Genomic DNA, 20,367 nt, shown 5'->3' with positions numbered 1-20,367 from the left:
AGTTTCCTTTTGAATACATGTATCCGTCCTCGAGAATAACCGTGTTATGATTCGTCTCTGTATCTTGAAGGGAATCTAAAATACTTCTGAAGATTAACCTCAAAAATCTAAAATTTCAATGTACCAAATTTAACACGTCAAAATGCCCAATTAAATGAAAAGAGGAGTTGCTAATTCTGCAGTATCTAATCCCGGTACCATCTAATAAGTTAATCAAGATACACATACAGTACAGAGTTATATTCCGTACAATGTACAGTGAAATGCTTGGTTGCCCAGCTTCAACACTGTGAAACAGGAGACATAAATTCATTAAACAAGACAGTAAACGGCAATAAACAGTGTGCAATTTACCTTAAAGTGACAACGCAGTGCAAAAGTCAAATCGTTAAATAAGGCAGTATTTACATACAGTACGTAAGCGGTACAATGGAAGAACACGGAAACGGACATGCAGGCCTACATGTTTAATATGTTACAAAACGGCGGGAATGGTACCAATTAATGCTACAGTCAAACAATAAAATACCTCCGATTTTGCCTTGCTAACACATTACTGCCTAGGTCAAATGCTAATGCGTCTTGTTTAAAGTGGCACAGTACAAATACAAGAAACTATGAAACTGGCCGAAAACGGATCCCCCCCCCCCTCCCCTCCGGTTCCCCCCTGTCCCATTCTCCTGTCCGTGTTTTCCAGAGTAAAGAATGCATATCCTACATCTGACCAGCGGATGACCGTTTTCAGTTTGTGAGTCTTAAGGAGGATTGCGTGCCAGAACACAGCATAGGATTAAAAACAAAACTGCGTGCGTAATTTTGAGAGAATGTCAGAAAGATGGAAAGAAGAATACAATAGAATTTTTACGATTGACTGTTTCTGCTCTTTAAAACGTGGATATTTTTTTGTTCAGTGATTGAGGGGCGAATTACTCGGATCTGTGGCCAGAGGCATTCGGAAATCGGGATTGCCTGTTACAGCGTTTCTTTTAATTGAGAAGGGGCGTCATGAGCGACAGCACCAGGTCCAGCCGTGTCATAAGCCCCCCGAGCCCGGAGCCGGGAAACCTGCCCGGCTCAGCGCAGCTCTACGACGGGCGATTCACCCGCACGGCGCCGGGGCGCCTCACTGTCGCCGAAATTGTAAGTCCGACTTTCCACTGAACTTTTAGTTACTTTTCATTGCTTGCAGTGTCACGTATTTAAGTTAATTAAAATTTGTGTTTTGCGAATGTATTCGATATTGCCTATAACGGGACTTCATGGATTGTGGTACTGTAAAATCGACAGTATGGTAGCAGTATTGGAAATAAAACGGATTTGGATTTTTCAACAATAAGATAAGGCAGACCTGGGGAGATTTCCTCCAACTCGCGTTACAGGATGGAGACTCACAGTTTATCTTCCTGTTTCCTCGTTGGGCCGACATATGGTCAGCAGAAATAGGAGAAGGAAACTGATATTTGTGCATTTAAAAAAAATGTGTTTTGCAGGACAAGATACCATCAAGCGCAATAACGTAAAACACGTTATGTTTATACATGGGATTTGCTTGTAGTGTTCAGTGCTGCAGGAGTAATTTTCCTCCACCTAGGTATTCTCAGGTTGATAGTGTGAACTGTTCACTTTTTTTATTAGTAAAAGAGGCCTTTCGCCCAACGGGAGACCAGACCAATTATGCGCTGCTTGCAAAAACAGATCAAGAGATAAACGTTTCCTGTGAAACCAGCAGCCGGGAATCGGAGTCTGCTGAAAAACAGTCAGTGATAGACCACCCTGCTTTCCCTGTACGACTTGCCCCCACAGACCAGAAGCAACATTTCTGCATAGAACTAGTCATTATGGTAACCTATGACGCCCTCTCTGTGTGGTACCCGTACAGCAGGAGGGGTCATCTCCTCCAGGTTGGACAAGCAGATACGCTCACACTGCAAACTTCCCCTGCAGTGCCATGCATGATTGCAGTTCAAGACTTTCAAACACTCAGAGACAGACTTGAATCTGCTGGGGCGTAACTCACAGGAAGACGAGGCTCTCAGACATCCTGCCAGTTACACACGGTGGCCTCAAGCAGAGTTTTCCCTCCTCTCTTTTCAAGCAATAATTTGTAAGCACTGCACATTGTTAGATGATAGAGATGTTTCTTAATGTCATGCCCTTCTGCCTCCAGATCGGAGACATAGATCGGACCACAGGATGCTTTGAAGGGGCTGGGGGTGTTTGTGACTTAAAAAAGTCCACGTTAAAAGTAAAAACTGCTTGCTTGGGGTGGCCCAAGCCCAGCCCCTAAGATGTGAGACAAGGAAAGTCTGACTACGAAGCTGAAAACTCGGAATGGCAGCCGAAAACGGGAAGGCCACCACTTGGCAGGGGACCCCAATCCCACCCACTCTGAATTTTGAACCCTCACCATTTTGTAGCTTGCAGCTGCAGACAGACTATACAACGGTCTGACTGCAGCTGCACAAATGTAAACTGGGGTGTCTGTATGCTGTGCTCCTTCACTTTCACCAGGTTTTTGGCCTTCTGGTGTGGATGCTGATCGCGGGCACGGATTACTCCAGTGTCCCGGCACTGGGCTGGGTGATGTTTATAGCGGTGGTCTGCTGGCTGCTGACTGTATTCTTCTTCATCATGTACCTGACCTCGGCCTACTACAGGATCCCTCTGGTGCCCTGGAGGACTGTGGTATGTAGAAGGTTCCCTTGGGAGAAAAAATCCACAGTCTTCAACAAAAGTTCCTCTCAGATGAATGAATGAGAGGTCAGGCTGTTTATTGCCTCGATGTCTCTGTCTGCTCCTCTATCTGTCTCACAGGCATTGTTGTTTAACGGTAGTGGCGCCGTACTCTACTTGGTGGCCAGCATCCTGGACGCAACATCGCTCCATCGGGCCAGAAGAGGGCAGCACACCTTCCACTGCTGGGCAGCTTCCACTGTAATGTACCCTGAAAAGCAAGGATTTCCGGATTTCGGGGTTCGCGTATCGAGGGACAGCAGCAGAAGGAATATGAGGCTTTGAAAAGCCTGTGGTGACTGAGATTCAAATCACTGTCTAATTTAACCCACCCAGAGATCCAGTGAAGTACCCAGTGCTAAGTGGGCTGAACCAGGCCAGGACTGAGTGTAGAATAATCCCACCCACGCTCGATTTCAAACCCAGGCTCCTCTCCTCATGGCAGCAGTGTTTTTTTCTCAGTCTCAGTCCCTTAATTGCTTTATTGACTTAATTATGAGAATACCAAGTCAACTAAGCGGAGTGCTGTAACTATCAGGCACTAATTAACGTGGATGCTATAGATTATTAATCCCTGCAGGGAAATTAAGGTGTAAACACCCAGTCTTGCAATTACAAAACACTTAAAGACAAAGTAGCACAGATTTAGAAGGGATTAAGGGAGATCCCAGAACACCTGACTCAAGCAATCAGGGGCCCTAAATACCTTACAGGCGTGCTGGGAACTGGGATCCGTCCAGTGTGCCCTGAGGACTGGTCTGGGAACACTGGAGAAAGGTGGTTACAGTGTCGATATAAGATATAAGAGGTCATTACCAGGTTATGTTGCAGAGTGTTCCAGGACAGAATAATTGTGGACAATATATATTACACTGATATTTAGAGATGGCAATTTCGAATCATCAAAACAATTTCGAAACATTCGAAACAAACAATGTTTCGAAGCGGTTCGAAAAGTTTCACAGTCTGCTGGCAAAAACCGGAACTGCAGCTATAGCAAATACGGCAGAATAAAAACCTATTGCTGCAAGTTTCGAATGTCATTGTCAAAAATGTGCATAATACAATATAATTTCTTTTTGATTATTTTTATATTCTGTCATAGGTAGCCTATATCTGAAATTAGCGTGTGATAACTTTTTGCCAACCGTAATTCAACCAGTACGAATCATAAAAACGTTAGATTATTGTCTCTTGTGTATGGTCGCGAAACCTCTCTTGCACTAATATTAGAAGCAGAGAAGAGAATGTTAGCAATATTATGAACAAGTCTGCACGTCCACTTCAGTGGGTTCGATATTGGAGCATATTTATCCACCGGCTTCTTCCACCATGCTGTGCTAAAAATGCTACTGGGGATTATCGCTGCCCGAAGCCGTCAGACAACTGGTGACCGACATCACACTTTCTCCAGACGTTGCACTCCCCACCCATAGCCATAATACGTCAGGAAGCATCCTCTCTTGTTATAATACAGTCCGGTGCCTTGTGGTCTAACTGCACATAATTTATTTGCAGATGATTATTATTCTCATCTTTAAATATTCACGTTTAGTATCACATTCTGCTCCTCGAGATTTTACATCCATTAGTGTACTATGTACTTCTTAAATCTGCTGCAGTATGTTTACTTTGCTCACACCATGTGTACAGTATTTGTACCTTGTCTGTTTGGCATTATCTGCATTGTTTGCATGTTTGGATGCACCAGAATTTCCCCCAGTCAATCAAAACCTAAACTGGGTCTTATATCATTTATAGAGATTATTTGTTCCCATGTGTATTGTTAAAACATAATTTCTGTATTTAAATACCATCCGAGTATTGAGTGTGCATAGTAATTAATTAGCTACTGAGGTTACAATACTTATCCTATCTAGATTTGTGTATGTTGAGCAGGTTATAGGAATGGTTTAGTTTTAATTGATTTGTATAGAATAGAACAGTGCAAAAACGCAGTTTCAGACAACAGTCTTTGTCTATGTTAGCAATGTTAATATATGTATATGTAATCTAGGTGTCTATACGTACTATAGCTTTTTGAGTTATGTTTCTAACTAAATCTAAGCAAAACCTTGATATTACACCTATTAAAACTATACGTCCCTCACTATACTTATGCCTAAATCACACTAACTGCTAACCTGTTTCACTAATACAATTGGACTTCAAATAATAATAATCGCCAAACCACTCGCTCAAACCAACAACGCCCCAAACACCCAACGCGCACCGATTTTTCCGGGGTTTTTTCCCCCACGCCGTGAACAATGACACGGCGGTCACGTGACTGGTGTTTCGAAACATTTCGTTAACCCCGTAACGAGACCAGAAGTTTCGGACGTCTTCGGAACGGATCGATCCTGGGTGCTGAAATTGCCATCTCTACTGATATTGGCGTGGATTAATGGTTGTAAAACTGTTGGATTTTTTACTGCCTTGGGGCGAATCGAAATACAAAGACTGAGGCTCACATCACCAGTCTGTGTGTCCCCACTCCCTGACCAGGTCACCTCTGATCAAACTTTCTCCATCTTTTAATGACGTGCCTAAAAACATGGTCAGATGAAATACCCCTTCCTAAATGTGGCCTCCTCTGATTCTTCTTTTCAGGGCTTTGCGGTCTTGGTGACTCTCTGCTATGTTGCTCATGCGTTCATCAGCTTTAGCGCATGGAAATCAGGAAACCACGAACATCAGCAAGCGTGAAGGTCATGGAACACGTGACCTCCCTGCACCCGAAGTACACTTGGACAGTGATGTGGCTGAGAAGACATCAATCACAGCAAACAGCCACTAGTGCTTCAGACAGCTACACATTTATACAAAGCATAAGACTTTCTTGCAAGATGTTTGCAAGTATGTTACAATGGAATCACAACAAGTAAAGACATCTGTAAGATTTTGTTTATTGTGTGCTGAAAATAATAAGCATTACAATGAAATGAAAATAATAATAATAATAAAGCATTCTTTATAATGATATATAATAGATATTGAGTTTGAGGTTAAATATTGTTTTATAATCATTATGTTAGTTATTTAACTTATTTAATTCAAATAGAAACTCAAATGAACACACTGATACACCCAAATGTTTTGCACATGGGCAAATCTGATATATATTTCTGGACTTGGTGGTCTGGTTCAGAGAGATAATTTCATACATTAGTTGTGGATGTCTGGGTTAAAAAGTTGCCAGTTTGCCTCATGAGGAGTCCTGTTATTGGTGTGATGTGCATCGATAGCGGTGTTCTGCAGCGGCCCGTTGAGTATTTACTGGGCTCTTCGTCGAAAAAAAGCCACGCCTCGTCCTCTTTTTCAGAGAGTCCATATTGATCGTGTGCTTTTGAGACCCATCGCTGCATTTCTTTTCAATACGCCATGTCTAACACCGTAATCAAAACCACGACCACCACCACTACTACGACGAGTACTTACTACGGAGTTAATGTAAATACCGGCTACTATAAATCCTACAGGGGGATGCTGGAGATCGGCCAAGTGGTAAGAGAAACCGTCTTCAGCGGCCATCGTTTTCAGTGCGATACTACGCAGTGCCAGAAATCCGCTCTTATTTATTTCTCCATTTGGAGTCATAACAAAGCACTGAAATAAACGCCTCCCCGTACAACATTCTTCTTTTTCATTACAAACCGAAAGTTTTCACGCCCACAGATCCACCTTAACCTCCGGCATGCGATCGCACACATTTCGGTGCATGTCGTACCAGTTCTACGGTTTAATATTGCTAATAGTGTAAGAAACAGTTGTAAACGTTTAATAAAGACTGGATTTTCCCCACTGCAGCCCTTGACGGCTTCAGAGGAGCTCTACTGGGCTCTTCCATCGAGACGAATTAATCTTGTAAAAACTTAGCAAACTTTAATAAAAGCTGCATTTTTGATATCCTCCTTTTAAATTTGCCAAGAACTGCAGTTGTAGAGTGTTTAGTGTTGTTGGGAGGGGGGCGGCAGTGTGAGGTACCTTAACTCTTCCCCTGCCGGACAGAACAACACCCGGCAGCCGTAGGTGTTGCACGTTTTCTGATCACCCCTTCTCTCCTTCTCCCCAGCTCGCCCTCCTGATCGCCTTCCTCTGTGTCTACTGTGAGTTGCGGTGGCACGGACCCTCGGGCTTCCTCTACTTTCAGGTCGTCACGCTGTGGTTCCACATCGCCTTTCTCATCTTCCTGCTCATGCACGTCTTCGCGCTTCAATCTAAAATTTCGTGTATTAACTGGACGATCACGGTACGTGGCTAAACGGTCTCTTTGTTATCGCCTTTTTTTTTGTATGGGAGGCCAAACAATTAATAACTTTACCCAAACAAGACACCACCTATCCAGCTGGACGTAGCACGCGACCCGCTGGCCAGTGCAGTGCTGTCCAGCTGAAAAACGGAAGTAGCGTGAAGACCTTGTGTAATGTCCCCTTTACACGAAATGTAGCCTATGCCCCTAGCCTAGGCAAGTAGCATAACAAGAGGCTCCGATAAGCAAGAGCATTGACAATAGAAAAATATGAAGGCTTTCAATTATTATTATTATTTTTTTTACTTTTACTGTCGTACTGCACGGCCAACAAAATAGCAAGTTACTTAGAGGACCTTAAGGTGAAAACGGAAATTTACCCGGTTAAAAGTGACAGAAAGCATGTAAAGTAATCCTAAATGGCAACACTACTTGACGGGGCAAAAATAATATAGTATTATGTACTTATGTATCAGTTAACCACAAACTAAGTTTTAGTTACATACTGATCTCATGTTATTTCATCGTTAATGAATCGTGACGCATGTTTTATCAGTTGCTATGTTTGTTACTATATCTCTTAATTTTGTAAAAGGTTGTGAACTACTGAAGGAACAAATAATGAATAACACAAGTTAATGAATTGTGTCGCATATTATATCTGAAGTAGGAACTATATTTGTGATGATTTGATTGTGATTTGTACTTCAGTAGTAACTAACCTATTACTATCTGTGCCCCATCAAGTGAAGTGTTACCAATAATTCTGCAAATAATCCTAGCCCCTTTAATGTATAGGGTGCCACACCATCTGTAAGCAAAATTGAGCTGATAAAGATATTTTAATGAACACGCGACAGGACCATCCATCCATCCATCCTCTACCGCTTGTCCGGGTCGGGTCGCGGGGGGGAGCAGTCTAAGCAGGGAAACCCAGACTTCCCTCTCCCCGGCCACTTCGTCCAGCTCCTCCGGGGGAATCCAGAGGCGTTCCCAGGCCAGCCGAGAGACATAGTCCCTCCAGAGTGTCCTGGGTTCTCCCCAGGGCCTCCTTTCAGTGAGACATGCCCGGAACACCTCCCCAGGGAGGCGTCCAGGAGGCATCCGATGCTATAGCCACCTCATCTGGCTCCTCTCAATGCGGAGGAGCAGCGGCTCTACACTGAGTCCCTCCCGAATGACCGAGCTCCTCACCCTATCTCTAAGGGTGAGCCCGGCCACCCTGCAGAGGAAACCCATTTCGGCCGCTTGCATTCGCGACAGGACGTACCACAAAAATAGAACTTTAATGGATTCTGCATGGCTGGAGCCCACGTCAAACTCAAAGTACCTCAGTCACTGACAGTTAATGTTCACCAATCTGATTCCTCCCCAGTGAATATAGGGTCATACAGAACACTTCTCCTTTAGCCAACTCTGCAGGTACCCCCATTCTCTGAAGCCCCCAGACATCCCAAGTTCTCCAGCCGATACAATATTAGGTTCAAGTGATCTCTGTGATAGCAGTTGTTTATTATTTAATTATTACCAATTTCCTCCTCTTAAATTCTTTCCTGTAACCGGACCGTGCCATTGGACAGCACGTGCGACCCGACTTGATCGCTCAGTGTGCAATTGGGCAACGCGCCACCCAACTCAGTCCCGCAACTTTGCAATGGATACCACAGGGTAGGTGGTGTCTGTCTTCTCCAGGCTTATGAATTGCCTGACCTGCCATGTTTTTGGCTACACCTTAAGACCAGTTCATACTTCAGTTTTCTGCATGCGCTTGCAGGCTGCGGACGGTCGTGCGCGCGGGCGGCTGCTTGTGTTCATACTTCTGACTGTGAATGCGGATGGTCACGGTCAGTGCATGCTTACAGCAGTAGTATTCCACCACACCAGAAGAAGGCAGATGTACTGCAACAAACACAAATACTGTACAAGCAGTGTAGTGAAATGGGTAAAGTTTTCTAAACAGTTTTAAAGTAAATAGTCTAGGCTTGGCCGGTATTATGGTAATATGGCATATTGAAGTACAGACGCTTCTCTACTTACGTACGAGTTACGTTTGGAACGGCCGTTCGTAACTTGAAGTGTTCGTAAGTCGTTATTCAACATCATTTTAAGGGTATACGCAAGTACAAAGAACTAGAATGCTGGGAGTACGCACGCTACACTGCTCTGCAGCGGGAGTAGAGGCCAGAAGTCATACTAGGCGGGATTGGCGCAGGAAAAAAAAATTATGCTGCGGGCAGAAAACGGGAGCCCAATGAACACAATTTGGATTTACAGTCCTCTTCGTTCGTATGTCTGAAAGTTCGTAAGTTGAAAGTTCATAAGTAGAGGAGGGTCCGTATACTGAAATCCTTATGACAAAATTAACCCCCCCACTCCCCGCTCTGCAAATTTTATTACCCAAGATTTTATAATGCTATAATAGTGATGCTTTTAAAAGTACCATATAATATAAGGTCTGGAACGTATGAATCGGCATCTTATCATGCTGGAGGGGCATATGCTCCTGGGGGGGGGGGGGGGTCTCCCAAGGCAAATTGGTCCTGGGTGAGATACCAGACTAAGTGCGTTTCGAAAATGACCATGAGAAATAAATCAAAGGACCATGTTACCCTGCTGGACTGGGGAGACTGGGGACTCCATTATTCTGCTGGGGGACTTTAATACTCATGTGGGTAATGACAGTGAAACCTGGAAGGGTGTGATTGGGAGGAACGGCCTGTCTGATCGGAATCCGAGCGGTGATCTCTTATTGGATTTCCGTGCTAATCACAGTTTGTCCTTAACGAACACCATGTTCGAGCACAAGGGTGTTCATAAGTGCACTTGGCACCAGAGGGCGCAGTTGTGTAATCGTGTCGTCGGATCTGTGTCCATATGTTTTGGACGCTCGGGTGAAGAGAGGAGCTGAGCTGTCAACTGATCACCACCTGGTAGTGAGGTGGACCGGGTGGCAGGGAAAGATGCCGGATGGACCTTCAGACCCAAACGCACAGTGAGGGTGCCCTGGAGCGTCTGGCTTCCACCCCCAGCAGAACGTCTCTTCTTTTGCGAGGGAGTCGCCTCTTGCCACTGTCGCCTATGGCTTACTCACTGGGGGCTTTGGGTGGGGATGCTGTAAAGCGCTTTGGGACAATGTAATGTTGTGATAATGCGCTATACAAAAATAAATTTGTTTGTTTGTTTGTTGAGTCAGGGGACGTAATCACAAGGATACTGGAGGATTCGTGGGAGTTTGCCCAAACAATCTGCATGTGTTTTGTGGATTTGGAAAAGGCATATGACCATGTCCCCCGGGGGGGTTCTGGGTGGGAGGGGTGGTGATCCAAGAGTTTCCAACCAGGAGGAGGCCCAGGGGCAGACCCAGGACGTGCTGGAGAGATTATATCTCTCGGCTGGCTTGGGAACGCCTTGCTATTCCCCCGGAGGAGCTGGAGGGGGTGGCTGGTGAGAGGGAGGTCTAGGCATCCCTGCTTAGACTACTGCTGCGCCCGCAACCCGACCCAGGATAAGTGGTGGAAAATGGATGGATGGATGGATGGAAATATGAACAAATAAATATGTGGGTACCTCTGGTCCTACTCGTACATCTGGTCACCATAACTACTACAAAATCCTTTCTTCCTCTACTCTTTCCTTGTTCGATCTGTCCATGCTGCCACCTCCTGGAAATACCCAGTCCATTTCCTTGCACTGACGTAGATATGAATACCTTGACTGACCGCAGCTGTCCACAGCCAATCCCTGGTGACGAGATTTTTCTCAAGACCGCTCCTCCTCACCAAAAGTGGAGAAGGGGTTACAACACACAGGGCCGTGTGTGAGTTTAGGGACCACATCCTTCTAAGGGTGCATTTAAAGACCGAATGCGTCACAGTGGCACCACAAGGCTATCCCATTTCAAAGGCTCCTTCAAATGCGATCTTGGCTTCCTATACAGTTTGGGATAAACTACAAGGATCTCCTGTTCACCCTTACAGCTATTAGAGGACTTGCCCCCTTCCCACCTTACCCCCCCCCCCCTTGGCTTCCTATACAGTTTGGGATAAACTACAAGGATGTCCTGTTCACCCTTACAGCTATTAGAGGACTTGCCCCCTTCCCACCTTACCCCCCCCCCCCCCCTTGGCTTCCTATACAGTTTGGGATAAACTACAAGGATGTCCTGTTCACCCTTACAGCTATTAGAGGACTTGCCCCCTTCCCACCTTACCCCCCCCCCCCCCCCTTGGCTTCCTATACAGTTTGGGATAAACTACAAGGATGTCCTGTTCACCCTTACAGCTATTAGAGGACTTGCCCCCTTCCCACCTTACCCCCCCCCCCCCCCCTTGGCTTCCTATACAGTTTGGGATAAACTACAAGGATGTCCTGTTCACCCTTACAGCTATTAGAGGACTTGCCCCCTTCCCACCTTACCCCCCCCCTTGGCTTCTTATACAGTTTGGGATAAACTACAAGGATCTCCTGTTCACCCTTACAGCTATTAGAGGACTTGCCCCCTTCCCACCTTACTGACTTGAATACTCCTTATACCCCAGCTTGATCTCTCAGGTCTGTTGATCTGTTTTTGTTGACCACCAGAAAGTCTAGGTTAAAACAGAGAGCTGACCGGGCCTTTTCTGTCCTGGGCCCTAAACTGTGGAATAGCTTACCCCTCAATGTTAGAATGGCACCTACACTGCCTGTTTTAAAATCTCGTCTAGAAACACACCTATTCCTTAGCTTTTAATTCAGTTTGAGAGTTGTTTGATTACCAGTTGTCACAGTTTTTAAGTATCTTATTGTTTCTATTCATTTAGTTGTTTCTTGTCTTATAAATTCCTTGTTACATTGTTTTGTCTTTTGCTGTTGTTTTTATTGGCTTATTGTCTGTACAGCACTTTGGGTTCAACTCCTGTTGTGAAAAAGTGCTAAGTAAACAAACATGACTTGACTTGAGTGTCGGTAAAGTACAATTCATATCAAACTGGATGTGACATGGAACGGTACCGGATCCAGTCAAGGAGTTAAACCGGAGGTGACATTATGTGCTAAATCTGCCCCAGTGCTGACACAGAGCCGGGCCGGAGCTGGAAAGCGAATCCATGCCATTTGGGCTGTTGTGCCAAAAGACACCGATCTGGATCCGTTTGCCGGATCCGGGCCAGAAAATATGGTACATTCAGCCAGGATCTGGGTCAGATACTGTTTTTGTGTTGGGGAATAGTATTCCTTTGGCATAACTTTTTAATCATTTTGTTATTAATTAAAGGTAGAATTAATAACATAATTAAGAACAGAACTCCAATTAACAATTATAGCATAATAATGTGCATTTGAACATATTGCTGTACTAATGTACAATTTAAAACAATGCTTATGTATAATTTATGTATGTCTGAGCAAAATCGGTATGTGAGCTTGACATTTCAGTGATTGAATGTTGTCTTGTTTTGTACAAATACATCTTCTGTGGCTCTGAACGTGCCACCACAGGCCAATCCAAGAAGTCACACTACAATACGAGACACTTGGGGCAAAGTCACGAGACACTGCCTTTATGTGCGTGACACTGGCATGGAAAAAATAACAGTACAGTACAATACCAAGAACATAAAGATCATACTTGTGATCATGGGAAGACCGGTCTTACTAACTCCCAAGAACAAACTTGGGACGCAGTGAATCATGGGATTTGTCTCATTTGGCAAGGATGCAACTGATGCATCAGTGACCTATATTTACTAGACTTGCTATCATGTGACTCCAGGTGCAACAATTTTATTGCCATATCAGAGAAGCTGAAGCAATCCTTCATACTCCAGTGATATAACCTTCCACCAGTTGGTGTTTATTGATCATTGTATATTTTTGTATTGACAGTCGTGTGATAGACATTTGCAAACATACATGTTGCACTCTTCGTAATAGCACTGGGTGGTATGACCACTGTATGATGTGTTTTTAATATACCGCCATACCGTAACATAGCGCATACGACAGCTGTGATCGTGTGTATAATATAATACAAATATTTCAAATGAGCAGTTACCCAACATTTGACTCATCATGGTTATGTCACATGCACCATAGTGGTAGTATTTTTCAGTGTTTGTGTTTGGGAATTTGCAGTAACATTCAGGATTTTAGTTTGAAGGGATTAAAGATATCAGCCTGTGTTCAGGCTATTGTGGAAATACCTGTTGCCATGTTTATGATACCAAATGAGAACTTTTACTTTTTTTTAAAAAAACAGCCGATACTTTTACATCAGTATGGGCCCTAATTTTTGGTTATTTTTCTAAACTAATGTCCAGTGATGTTTAAATCATATTCCAGATATAAACTAATTATAACCGTAGTTGGTCTCATTTGTATGAAATCTGTAAGAAAATTGTGTGTCACCTATATTGTTTTCCATACAAATAATCGATGGAGCGACTTCTTCAAGATGACATCACGTTCGTCACCGATTGGCCAAAATGCATTTCATTGGATGCATCCATGATATTTGGGATGATGCAAGAACGACATCCAGAGACTTTTACTGTCCTCTGTACTTCTGGTCTTGAATACTGGAACTAGTCTTCGGCAATGAAAGATGACATAAAATGGATACATGAGAACACGAGAACAGTCAAGTACGCATTTTGAGAAACAGCCTGGCTGTATCCAAATTCAGGAGCAGAAGAGCGCAATACACTTTGTGCCATAAGCGTTGCTGCTGCATACATGGGAGAGTGAAGTACGGATTGGTCTTTAAACCTGTGGATTTGTGTAATATGCTCAAAAGCAAAAATTCCTTTCATGTCAGGACTGCTTTTGTTCAGAGTGTGGAAATTGCCAACATTCCGTTATTTTTAATTAAATATGCACCCTGTCAATCATCATATCAAGTTGCCTGTTTTCAGCCCTTTGAAACATTTAAATGCCGAATGGTAGGCCCCGTACTTAACTGTGTTTCCTTATGATGTGTTTTTTTTTTTTTAGGAGGTTCTGCACTACGTGTTGGGCTCTTTCCTCGTCTTCATCGCCTCCATAGTGGTAGCCGTGCAGGGTTCTGCGTACTCGTCTTTCGTCGCTGGTTCAGTGAGTCTATTTCCCTCATTTTATGAATCTGTTTGTTGTGTTAATATTGACAAGTACACAGGAGGCCGTGTACAGCTCACAGTTCCAGAGGGGGTGAATACCAAGAACTAGGAACTGCATTGGCCTGGTGATTTCTCATGCTGAATAAATAAAAAGTACATATTTAGGCTGACTACATAATCCATGTCAGGGAGACACTTTGAGCTATTTCAGGTTTTACAAAATACATTAAAACTAAAAAGCTCCTGTGCTTGGCTAAATAGTTCACTTCTGACTGATTTGTTTCCATGATTGAAAGAATGTTTCACATTAACATTAGTGACACGTGCATGATTACAGGAGACTGACCAATCAGCACACACCAAGAACTCGGTACTCAAGTGAAATCCAGGTCCATTTTAAAGGTGCCATAGAATGAACATCTGACTTTACCTTAGCATAGCTGAAAAAGGAGAGCTTGATAGATGGAAACGATATACTGTGAATCTCGAACACTGTTTCTGATGTCGGGTACATTTTCCCAAAAGTATAGCTGCTAGCAACTGAATGGTTCCAACTATGAGAGTTGGCAAAGGGAGCTTGGGAAATGTACCCCTGGCATCGAGATTCACAGTATATTGTTTCCATCTATCAAGCTCTCCTTTTTCAGGCAGGGGGGTAGTAAACAACATTACGAAGTCTGTGACATTGACATTGACATTGACATTTATTACAATTCATTACAAACCACACATTTACAATCTGCTCAGCTTGCTGTTTGGAGTTCTTAGCTAAATATAAGACAAAATCATTTGTTGCGTGAGAGGAAAAATAATTCCTTTGTTCTCATCACAATGCTGAAAACAAAGTAGTTTCACTAATGTTGTGCCTGGGCTAAAGTGGGGCCATTTCAGTTACGTGCAGCAAATTCTTCAAGGAAACATAAAATGACAAAATTTACCACTCAGAAGCATTCATTTGCCATTGCATTGCATTACTGCAAACCAGCCAATCAGAGCAGAGCTCATGGACATATCAATGAGCTCACCAAACCAAGTTCATATACCTTGGACCAAACCAAGTTCATATACCTTCTAAAGAGACCCCAGAGAACAATTTGGGAAAGAAAAATGCATTCTACACACCTTACTTGAAATGGTTGTTTACAAATCCTGTCCTAGCTCAAAGTGTCTTCCCTGACATGGATGATCTGGTCACCCTGTAAATATCACAGTGTACACAAGGATGTCATCTGCTGCCATCCTCCTGCTTCTGTTATTATTTTTAAGGCGTTAACTGAACCACAGTCAGCTGAGCAAGATGTTTATTCCTAGAACTGATAAGACCACAGAAAAGATTAAACTTCAACCTAACTATTAAAGCTCCCGTTAATATCATTGGAAACCAAACAGAATATAAATTGCAAAAACAAAGTCGCACATATAATTTAAAAATCCAGTTTGCATACCAGTTTATTCAAGATGTATACCCAACAAGATGGAAAACGTGTAGCTCCATATTAATATGTAACGGGGTGAACGTATGGGGGGGCCTGGCTCTCTACCCTGTGCTTCCTGTAAAACATCAAAATTCCTGTGAACACCCCCACCCCCAGAAGGAATGCTGTTCTCCCATCTCCAGATGAAAAAACATGCAGTAGTGTACGGAGACACAGTCTGAGAGGTAGTTTGTCGTTATCAATCAGTATCTGTGATTCTAAAGGGTATTTATCCTGGACAATCCTGGAATATCTTGCCATTGAAGTTGTTTCCTTCATCTTCAATCTTTGTCATTTCCTCTTGTTTATGCGAAATGGTCTCTGGAGCCACCCCGGACGAAACTCTCCTCCCATTCTCTGCAGGTTTTCGGATTTATCGCTACCTTCTTGCTTGTGCTCAGCCTATGGTTGTCCTACCGAGTCACGTTTGGCCGACAGCAAACAAGTGAGTCTTGAGATCTTGTTTATGCATGCACCCTGTTGCCTAGCAACGATGACTTCATTCGAGGAAGCTGTTTGTTTCATTTTAAATGATATGACAATGAATTCCCTGTAACACTGTCCTGTTTTTATAAAATAATAACCTAGATGAATGGTTTAGTTATGAAAGAGCATTGTTTGCATTCAGACACTGATGTTTTGAAAATTAATAATTATTGAAATCTATATCTGAAACTATATCTGCTGAATAAATATGCCAGAAAGAATGGGCTAAAATTACACCTAAGTGGTCATAAAAGCTGCTCAGAAGTTACCCAAAGGGGTTGGAGGAGGTTACAAAGACACAGGGAAAACATACAAAGCATTAGACAACATTTCATAAAAGAGGATGCAAACTTTTGGGCTGATATTATTTTCATTATTTCACTATCGCTTTCTTTTTATATACTCTTTGACCATTTGTGTGACTTTTGATGTTGCAGGAAGATTCGTAAAAGTTGACCATTAAATATTGTGTTGATTTGAAATACTTTTTTTGTTTTACTCCTTTTGTCTTTTCAAAGTAAGGGGATGCAAACTTTTGCACTCAGCTGTCACTCACTCACTTACTCGACTTTCTGGTTTGATGTAATACATCTAGTGATTGTTTTAAAAATCTTTTGCAGCTGTAGGTGTGTAGTCCAGCTGGCTTATTTCCTCCAAGGGTGATGCGGTACCATCTTGCCTGGCAGCGTTGAGCTTCAGAAGATGAAGCGCGGATCAGTTATTCTGTCCACAGCACCCAATGCAGTATTGCAAGCACTGTGTACAGTATGACTGTTATTTGTCACGAAGCACCCTTGATTTATGTCACAGTATGTCTGAAATTACTATGCAAATGTGATCATTTTAAATATATTTTGAACACCTTGATCAAGTTGGCCAATAGCTATACATGCTGAAAGAATACTTTCGGAAGATCGGAGTTACTTCAGGCTCTTCAGAGGAACCGTAAAAACAAAAAAACAAGGAAATGGCTGTCTGGTGATATAATGCAGCCCCTGAGTTATTATATGAATGGGTAGGATTTTGAAACCGTATGCAAAATGTATATAAACAGAAATACAATTTAGAAATATTTTCGCAGCCTAGGAACAAGACCACCTTTCTTCTCAATAGACTTATTCCGTCTTTCGTCCATAGAACTTGTAAGAATGTTAGTGGTTTCTGGTGTTACAGCCAGGGCTGCCCTCTGAATGGCATCTGGCGTACCCTTGTATTGTTTGTCTTGTATTGTTTGTCAACTCTTTTTAACTTCAGTTTTCACTGGTGCTGGGAAACCTTTTCGAGCTAGGAAGCCTGTACCTCGAGAAGCATTTGAAGGAGCATCGTCATGCATAAAGATGCACTTCTTCTTAAAAGCTTGGCTTTGGCACTTGTAGCATATGAAGAATATGCCTGTCAGGAGGTCACACTGCTACCTTTCATCCCCTCATTAATTTTCAATGTCCTAACGCTTTTGTTGCTGTCAACCTCTGCGCAGATCCCACCACCTCCCTGCTGCTCTCTCAGTCTTGCACACAAGTCCCGCCCTTTGGACCCTCCCACCTGCCCCATCCTGCATCACCCATCAGTTTTTAAGCCTTTTCTGGCCCACTTTCTCCATTTCTGAATGTGTGCTTGACAGAGGGGTGGCCTACTAATCGACCAGCGATCTAAGGATTCTGCATCTCTTGTCACGTTCTACACCTGGCACACCTGCCTTATTGAAGACTTCTAAGTTGCTCCATAAGGGATATTTAATTAGAATCTGCTTCAGTTTACATTCATCCCGGGCACTAATGCTCTTGTTTGTTCACTGTTTTGTTCCGCAATTATTGGTCTCTGTAATATCTTTGAAATTTCTGGTCTTTTACCAATGCACAATACCTAGACCATTTTCTGTTTCTCCCTGGCTGACAAAGTCCCCGTTTTGATTTGTAAATATCTGCAGTGTTATTTAACAGGTAGAAACATCAGCATTTTCCCTCTCTGTCCTTAAGGTATTTAAAAGTATTACACTTGCATAATCATTTCAGACCCACAAAGTGCCTTTGCTTGTTTACTGTAAACTTTACTTTTATTTGTTTCTCTGCAGATTTTTATATTTTATAGTAAGACATTTTCAGGTATTAAAGTTAGCCAAATTGTGGTACTGAACAAACCACATATTATTTGTATTTGATTAGTTGTTAGATAAAATTCCAGTGTCACTCATCGAAAGAAAAGAAAAAAACTATTCTACACTTTGAATGCATTTATGAATTGCATCTTCTCATTAAAACATTTATTATCATTAATATTTGGTTCACTGTCTTGACAATATATCAAATCCATGAATGTTTATAACAAAGAAAAGGATTCTACACTAGTTACTGGTTACTGGTTACTCTGACCAACCCTCCCACAGAACATTTCCAAAATTCCAGTTAAAATGTTGACCTAACTGTGTAAAGTTTCTGTTGTCTATGAACCATCTGGAGGTGTGAGTTCACAGTGCTTCACAGGGTGCATCTGCTAAAACGATTACTCCGCAGTGAAGATGGTGCATTGCCTGGAATGCACCGAACTGGGGCTCAAGCATGCATTCACCTTTAAAAGCGATACTTGTGGCAATCAATTATTGTAACGGTGCAAATGCGTACATATTTTATGTCCGTATTTCATATGCTAATTCATACTTGCGGTATAAAGGTTAAAATGCAGGGTCATTTCTTGTCATAAAATATGTACGCATTTGCGCTGTTATAACAATCGATTGCCATACGTATCACTTTTAAAGGTGACAGTCCCTGTCATTGCATTCTTTTACATAGTGAAATGTTTATTGTACAGACATGTTTTTACTTTACATCTTGAAGGGGCGTGTACATGTGTGCAGTGATGACAGGTTCTGCAAGGTGCTTGTCTGTCACAATGCACACACACACACCCTCGCATACACTATGTGCAGCATAGAAATGCCTGTTCTGTAATGTTTCCCAAGTTACAGGCAGTGACCACAGTTGAGTTCATCACTGGGGCCCAGAGGTGGAACGTTCAGGAGCAGAAAGTACAAATCCAGATTAAGATTTTGTTTCAGTTAGTACTCAGTGACTGTGACTCTTTATACTTAACTGGCTGGTTGAACCAAAATCTTCCTCAGAAATGTGCATCCCTTAGATAGGGGGTCACCAAGGACCACATGAGTCGCCCGCGGACCTGTTATAAAAATAGCACACCTCACCAGTGAGCAGCGTCTAAAATTTTATTTTATCCTGTTGCTAATCTTCTTTAATCACATTTGCATTTATATAGATTTGAAAATGACAATATCTAAAAAAAAAGCATTTAAAACATGTTTATTATACATGAGGTTTAGATAAGTTTAGGAGGCCGTTTCAAACTGGTAGCCCTTCGTATGGCTCAGTACCCGTGAAGTAGCTCTCAGTTTCAAAAAGGCTGGTGACCCCTGCTATAGATAATGCTTAGATAATGCATCCTTTAGTATAAAGCCATTTGCTAAATAAATAAAATATAATTAAAGGCTCTAAAAGCACTTGAGTTATTTTACATTATATTAATTTAGCAGATGCTTTTATCCATAGTGACCACAGGATTTAAACTGGTGAAATCAAAGGCAAACAGAGGCGGATATTTCAGGTCCAGAAAGTAAAAATCCAAACTAGGATTTTGTCTCAACCGACCTATTGAGTACTCTGTGACAGTGACTCTCTATGCTCAACTGGTTGGTTGAAACAAAATCCTAGTTTGGATTTTTACTTTCTGGACCTGAAATGTCCACTTCTGCAGGCAAAGCACCCAAACCTAGTGTTTTCCAATCTAGCCCTCGGGGACCTGCAGACAGTCCATGTTTTTGTGAGCTGGGAGAGAGCGAAAATGGTGGACTGTCTGGCACGGAGCAAAAACGTGGAACGTCTATGGGTCTCTCAGGACTTATCGAGCCACACGCTGTCCCCTTTACATACATTTATGCCTCATTTAAGCATAAGATCCTTTATAGACTTTTCATTATTAGTCTTAAGGTCATTATATAAAATCTTTCGATCTCTGTTTTGCTGTGAGACGTCAGCCAGGAAGACAAGTGACGCCAAGACTCCAAATGCCTGCAAAAGGAAAACAACAGCTGACGATCACAGACATGATAATGTCGCTGAGACACGATAATGCAGACATGAGATACTAGATGTCAGATGCCATACCACAGCTCCTTGTTCTGCTGGAGTTCCTTCATTATCATAGAAAAACAAAACGGTGGCCAGAAAAACAAGACTGAAGGTTCCGGTTGTGATGAAAAAATCCTGCAAATAGAAGCTTATTAGAACTGGAGTACAGCAGACTACAGGGCAGCATCACGTTTTGGGTCAATATGTCTATA

The 20,367-nt window shown here is 42.6% G+C and overlaps 3 protein-coding genes across 4 annotated transcripts in view; 2 read left to right on the top strand and 1 right to left on the bottom strand.

Moving 5' to 3' along the window:
- Nucleotides 1-675: 675 nt before the first annotated feature.
- Nucleotides 676-5,879, top strand: cmtm8b (CKLF-like MARVEL transmembrane domain containing 8b). Its single transcript, XM_023827669.2, has 4 exons — nt 676-1,140; nt 2,512-2,685; nt 2,815-2,934; nt 5,347-5,879. The coding sequence occupies exons 1-4, from the start codon at nt 1,006-1,008 to the stop codon at nt 5,440-5,442; spliced, it is 525 nt and encodes a 174-aa protein (XP_023683437.1). The 5' UTR covers nt 676-1,005; the 3' UTR covers nt 5,443-5,879.
- Nucleotides 5,880-6,014: 135 nt separating this feature from the next.
- Nucleotides 6,015-20,367, top strand: part of cmtm7 (CKLF-like MARVEL transmembrane domain containing 7) — a 17,750-nt gene continuing 3,397 nt past the window's right edge. Inside the window, exons 1-5 of one of the 2 annotated variants that reach the window (XM_023827779.2) lie at nt 6,026-6,240; nt 6,809-6,985; nt 13,955-14,053; nt 15,894-15,975; nt 16,637-18,289. In XM_023827779.2, coding sequence (XP_023683547.1) covers nt 6,118-6,240; nt 6,809-6,985; nt 13,955-14,053; nt 15,894-15,975; nt 16,637-16,650 — 495 coding nt within the window. In that variant the 5' untranslated portion in view covers nt 6,026-6,117 and the 3' untranslated portion in view covers nt 16,651-18,289. Of the gene's footprint in view, nt 6,241-6,808; nt 6,986-13,954; nt 14,054-15,893; nt 15,976-16,636; nt 18,290-20,367 lie in introns of those variants that run through there. The other variant, XM_023827771.2, reaches the window with a different exon arrangement.
- Nucleotides 19,223-20,367, bottom strand: part of dync1li1 (dynein, cytoplasmic 1, light intermediate chain 1) — a 21,642-nt gene continuing 20,497 nt past the window's right edge. The window contains exons 15-16 of the mRNA XM_023827760.2: nt 20,192-20,290; nt 19,223-20,095 (exon numbers count right to left, since the gene is read on the bottom strand). The gene's annotated coding sequence lies outside the window, so the exon portion shown is untranslated. The remainder of the gene's footprint in view (nt 20,096-20,191; nt 20,291-20,367) is intronic.

This window comes from Paramormyrops kingsleyae, chromosome 23, assembly GCF_048594095.1.
Source record: "Paramormyrops kingsleyae isolate MSU_618 chromosome 23, PKINGS_0.4, whole genome shotgun sequence".
NCBI lineage: Eukaryota > Metazoa > Chordata > Actinopteri > Osteoglossiformes > Mormyridae > Paramormyrops > Paramormyrops kingsleyae.
Note: the sequence above shows the minus strand (reverse complement) of the source record. Positions and strands in the feature narration are given on the sequence as shown.

Coding starts and splice junctions, on each gene's coding strand:
- cmtm8b (XM_023827669.2), top strand. CDS start 1,006: ATGAGCGACAGCACCAGGTCCAGCCGTGTCATAAGCCCCCCGAGCCCG. Junction 2,686..2,814: donor TGGTGCCCTGGAGGACTGTG/GTATGTAGAAGG, acceptor TCTGTCTCACAG/GCATTGTTGTTTAACGGTAG. Junction 2,935..5,346: donor ACTGCTGGGCAGCTTCCACT/GTAATGTACCCT, acceptor TCTTCTTTTCAG/GGCTTTGCGGTCTTGGTGAC.